Source organism: Haliaeetus leucocephalus, unplaced genomic scaffold (genome assembly GCF_000737465.1).
Source record: "Haliaeetus leucocephalus isolate CR32 unplaced genomic scaffold, Haliaeetus_leucocephalus-4.0 Scaffold162, whole genome shotgun sequence".
Classification (NCBI taxonomy): domain Eukaryota; kingdom Metazoa; phylum Chordata; class Aves; order Accipitriformes; family Accipitridae; genus Haliaeetus; species Haliaeetus leucocephalus.
The window spans coordinates 14,822,511-14,827,112 of record NW_010972598.1 but is presented as its reverse complement, the minus strand read 5'-3'; the positions used below and the strand labels follow the sequence as shown (position 1 = coordinate 14,827,112).

The window sequence follows — 4,602 nt, the reverse complement described above, 5'->3', positions numbered from 1 at the left end:
TGGACATGGGGACATCGGGACATCGGGACACAGGGACATGGGGATGCGGTGACGTGGGGATGTATGGACATGGGGACATAGGGACGCAGGGATATGGGGATGTGGTGACATGGGAATATATATGGACATGGGGACACATGCAAATGGGGCTGCAGTGACCTGGGGACATGTGGACACGGGGGCATGTGGATGTGGGGATGCAGTGACATGGGCATACATGGACACGCAGACGTGTGGGCATGGGGACATAGTGACGTGGAGACACAGGGACGGACAGACATGGAGAAACAGTGACATGGGGACACATGGATGTGGGGACATAGAGATGCACGGACATGGGGATGTAGTGGCATGGGGACACAAGGACACACAGGTATGGGGGTACAGTGATGTGGGGATACGGGGACACATGGGCATGGGGACAAGTGATGTGGGACATGGGGGTGTGTGGACATGGGGACACACCGACATGGGGACACGGTGACACGGGGACCCGTGAGCACAGTGCCACAGGTACAAGCAGACCCAGGGACACATGGGCACGGGGACACAGGGACAGCATGACACGCAGACACGGGTGCACGTGAACGTGGGTACCTGCGGACACAGTGACACGGGTGCTCACAGACATGGGCACACAGTGACATGGGGACACGGGGACATAGGTACCCGGTGACAGGGGCACGCAGTGACATGGTGACACCCACCAAGCCAAGCCAACAGCAGCATCCCTGTCCCTGTTGCCATGTCCCATCCCCCCCCCAGTGCCATTCTGGAACGCGTCCCAGCGCCGTGGTGGCAGCGCCTCGGTGACAGCACCCGGTGGCTCAGGGATGTGGCCATGCTGCGGCTGCTGGTGGCCAGCGCCCACATCCCCGGGGCCACCGGCTCCGGTCCCGGTGTGCACGTGTCTGCCCGCTTCAGAGGTACCGCTGGGTACAGGGAGGGGGGGGGGACACACCGCGGTGGCCGTCCCCATGGGACGGGATGGCGTCGGCCATCCTGGTGTACCGGGGCGGCATCTTCATGGGATGGGATGGTGCTGGCCACGTTTGGGGACAGCGCTGGCTGTCCCCACACATGGGGACAGTGCCAGCCTTCCCCTTGCACCCCGACGTCCCCACCCTGACGTACCACCGCCCTCCCTCCCGTGTCCCCCCCCAGGCGTCCCCAGGAGCACCCGGGTGGTGCCGGAGGAGCGCAGCCCCACTTGGAATGAGGTGAGGTGACCCCAGGGTGGGCTGCGGTAGCGTGGGGACACTTGGGTCACCCCACTGACCCCTTGTCACCTCTCCCCCCCCAAAAAGACGCTGGCATGGCCACTGGGCACGCGTCCCCTGCACCCCACGGCCAGCCTGACCCTGCGCCTCCGGCACTGGGGCCAGCCAGCACCCCGGGGGTGAGTAGCGCCCATGGGTGGGCACTCTGGGGGGACCCCCCGCTCCAGTGTGGCCACCCTCACTGTGTCCCCCGTCCCCACAGGGACCTGGGTGCCACCACGGTGTCACTGGACCGGTTGATGGCCAACCCCGGGCTGCCGCTGGCCCTCAGCCACGTCCCGCTGCTGGACCCACGGGGACAGGCCACGGGGGTGAGCACCCACCCACGCACCCACCCAGCAGCACCCTAGGGTGCTGCCGGACACGGTCTGGGGTGCCACCCATCCATTCGCAGTGCACCGTCACCCTCCGCTGCTCCTACGTCCCCCGTGGCACGGCCGGGGACGCCACGGTCCCCCTGCAAGGACCGGTGCCACCGCCGGCAGCGTCACCGGCAACAGCCCACCGCCCCGGCGAGCCCCCGGCAGGGAGGAAAGAGGATTTCCAGGTATGGCACCCATGGGTACAGTGGGACCCGGGGGTGATGTCCCATCTGGCCACCACGTCACCACCTGTGCCATAGGTACGGGTGAGGATCATCGAAGGCCACCAGCTCCAGGGCAATGACATCAAGCCAGTGGTGACGGTCCTCATCGGCCAGCACCGCTTCAGGACCAGGATCCGAGCTGGGAACAATCCCTACTACAACGAGGTGACACTGGGGAGGGGACATGGGGACCCGCCGGTGTCCCCTCACCCCGCCCTCACCCCCTTTTGCCCATTTTCTAGGTGTTTTGCCAAAATTTCCACCGGATGCCCGCCCAGCTGGCGGCGGAACCCATCCGCATCCAGGTTGGGGAGGGGATCGGTGGCACTGGTGGGGACAGGGACAGCGGGGTGGCCACTGACGCTGCGTGTCCCCCCCAAATCACAGGTGCTGGACTCACGGGCCACCCGTGCCGAAGCCGTCATCGGCGTCTTCCAGGTGAGGACGGTGGCTCAGGAACGCGGTGTCACGCCGTGGTTCGGCCTCTCTCACCCCCTCTGCCGTCCCCGCAGCTGGACGTCGGCACCGTCTACCGCGCACCGGGTAGGCGAGAGGGTTGGGGTGACACCGCGGCGACACCGGGCTGACACCGGGGTGACGATGCCGGGGGTCTCCCACCGTGCCAGGACGCAGCTTGAGCTGGAAGTGGCTGAGCCTGCAGCATCCGAATCGCCCCGACGCCGGGTCCCGGGGTTACCTCCGCGTCAGCCTGGCTGTCCTCCGCGCCGGCGAGCCGGTGCCAGTGAGCCCCCCACCACCTTCCCCAGCCACCCCCCAAAAAAATATTCCCTGGGCGGGGTTGGTCCCCATTTTTCCATCCCCCCATAAGGAGCAGGAGGAGCCGGCGCGGGACGAGGACGTAGAGGCCAACCTGCTGCAGCCACCGCCGTGTGCTGCCACGCTCCAGCTCCGCGTCTACCGCGCCGAGGACCTGCCACAGGGTGGGCACCGGGGTGGGTTTTGGGAGATAGGGGGGTGTGGATCTGGGGGACCCCCCCCGCCCACCTCTCCCCATCCCCGGTGCAGCAGAACCGGCTCGGCAATGCCTTCCCTCGGTGCTACCGGCTGGCGGCAAGAGGGGCTTCCTGGCAGCAGCGGTGCGGGTCGCCTTTGCCGGCAGGACGGTGGGTGCCAGGCAGGGGATGGGGGATGGGGGGGGCCAGATGCTGCTTTGGGGGCGCTCATGGCTCTGCCCGATGCAGCTCTGCACCCGGGTGATGCCCCCCGACGCCAACCCAACGTGGAACGAGGTCTTCTTCTTCCCTCTGCGGGTGAGGTGACCCCCCCTCCCAGTCCCGGCACGCATCCTGCACCCCCCCCAAAGCAGGATTACCCCAAAAAAGGGGGTGCACCCACATTTCAACACCACACACCCCTGTCATTTTCTCCCCACAGTTGCCCCCCATCTGTGATGAGATCCAGCTGGCCATCCTCAGCGGGTAAGTGGGGGACACCCCCCGGTTTTGGGGGACCCCTGCCAGTTTCGGGGGGACCCCCACCCCTTTCGCTGTCCACCCATAGGTCCCGCAGCAGCAAAGTCCTGGGCACCGCCACCCTCCACCTCTCCCAAATCTCCTCTGCCGGTGCCGAGCTTGAGGGTGAGGAGGGTCCAACCCTTGGGTGGGGGGTCCCCAGCACCCTGACCCCCCCCTTCACCCATTGAACCCCCTCTTTCACTCCCAGAGGGGACCCCCGGCTTCTCACCCTGCTTCGGACCCAGCTTCCTCCCCTTCTACGGTCCCCGGCCAGATCCTGCCAGAACACCCAGTACTGTGAGTGGGTTCCAGAGTGGGGACAGCACCCATTTGGGTGGGGGGACGACACCCCCAGCCACCCCAACCCACCCCACCCCTAATTTTACAGGACACCGGGCTGGCTTATCGGGGTCGGGTGCTGCTGGAGCTCAGCACCCACATGGGGACCCCGGACGGGCGCCAGCGAGACACCATCGCCCCTGAGGACATCGCCCGGGCACAGGTGGGGACACGGTGCGATGTCACCCTTGGGGTCTTTTGTTTTTTTAAGTGCCATTTGAGTATTTTGGGGGGATATTTTAACCTGTTTTTTTGCCGCAGCGCCACTTGCCCCGCCGCCAATTCGGGTTGTGCGGGGTCTTTTATTCGGCCACCATGGTGCCAGCCAGCCCCGAGCTCCTGCGCTTTGAGCTCAGTCTCGGCAATTACGGGGACATGGGCGATGTCACCTGCAAGCCGGCTGCTTCCGTCACCCCACACGGTTGTCCCCTCTTCGATGGTGAGCGGGATGCTGTGTTGGGGACACACACACAAGGGTGGTCCCCTCCAGCATCCCATGGGATGCTCGGTGCTCTCCGGATACAGGCAACCGCTATCACTACCTGCCGTGGTACGGTGACAAGCCGGTGGCAGCTGTCACCTCATCCTGGGAGGACGCCGGTCACCGCTGGGATACCCTAAACCTCCTGCGTGCCATGTGCCGGCGATTGGTGAGCACCCATGGGTGATGGCGGGGTGGGATGTGACCCCCCACTCTGGGTCGGGATGGTTTGGGGACATCTTTGCAGGAGAGGAACGTGACGGAGCTGCAGGACGCCCGGGGGGACGCCGGGGGGGACATCGGCAGGAGGCTGCTGCGTCAGCTGGCGCAGGACTGCAGGTGAGCGGGTGGTCCCTGGGGTGGGGGGGCTTGGGTGTCTCAAAGAGATGGGTGGTGGGATGCTGCCGGGGGGGGACGACCCCTGGGCCTGCCAAGCAGTGG

The 4,602-nt window shown here is 65.9% G+C and overlaps 1 protein-coding gene across 1 annotated transcript in view; it reads left to right on the top strand.

Annotated features, from left to right (window-relative positions):
- Positions 1 to 841: 841 nt before the first annotated feature.
- FER1L5 (fer-1-like family member 5) overlaps positions 842 to 4,602 on the top strand; it is a 13,785-nt gene continuing 10,024 nt past the window's right edge. The window contains exons 1-20 of the mRNA XM_010563021.1: positions 842 to 926; positions 1,165 to 1,220; positions 1,308 to 1,399; positions 1,483 to 1,591; positions 1,675 to 1,827; positions 1,903 to 2,031; positions 2,109 to 2,171; positions 2,254 to 2,304; positions 2,379 to 2,409; positions 2,493 to 2,608; positions 2,696 to 2,807; positions 2,893 to 2,990; positions 3,069 to 3,137; positions 3,262 to 3,305; positions 3,388 to 3,464; positions 3,550 to 3,638; positions 3,730 to 3,843; positions 3,942 to 4,119; positions 4,206 to 4,330; positions 4,409 to 4,500. Coding sequence (XP_010561323.1) covers positions 842 to 926; positions 1,165 to 1,220; positions 1,308 to 1,399; positions 1,483 to 1,591; positions 1,675 to 1,827; positions 1,903 to 2,031; positions 2,109 to 2,171; positions 2,254 to 2,304; positions 2,379 to 2,409; positions 2,493 to 2,608; positions 2,696 to 2,807; positions 2,893 to 2,990; positions 3,069 to 3,137; positions 3,262 to 3,305; positions 3,388 to 3,464; positions 3,550 to 3,638; positions 3,730 to 3,843; positions 3,942 to 4,119; positions 4,206 to 4,330; positions 4,409 to 4,500 — 1,883 coding nt within the window. The remainder of the gene's footprint in view (positions 927 to 1,164; positions 1,221 to 1,307; positions 1,400 to 1,482; positions 1,592 to 1,674; positions 1,828 to 1,902; positions 2,032 to 2,108; positions 2,172 to 2,253; positions 2,305 to 2,378; positions 2,410 to 2,492; positions 2,609 to 2,695; positions 2,808 to 2,892; positions 2,991 to 3,068; positions 3,138 to 3,261; positions 3,306 to 3,387; positions 3,465 to 3,549; positions 3,639 to 3,729; positions 3,844 to 3,941; positions 4,120 to 4,205; positions 4,331 to 4,408; positions 4,501 to 4,602) is intronic.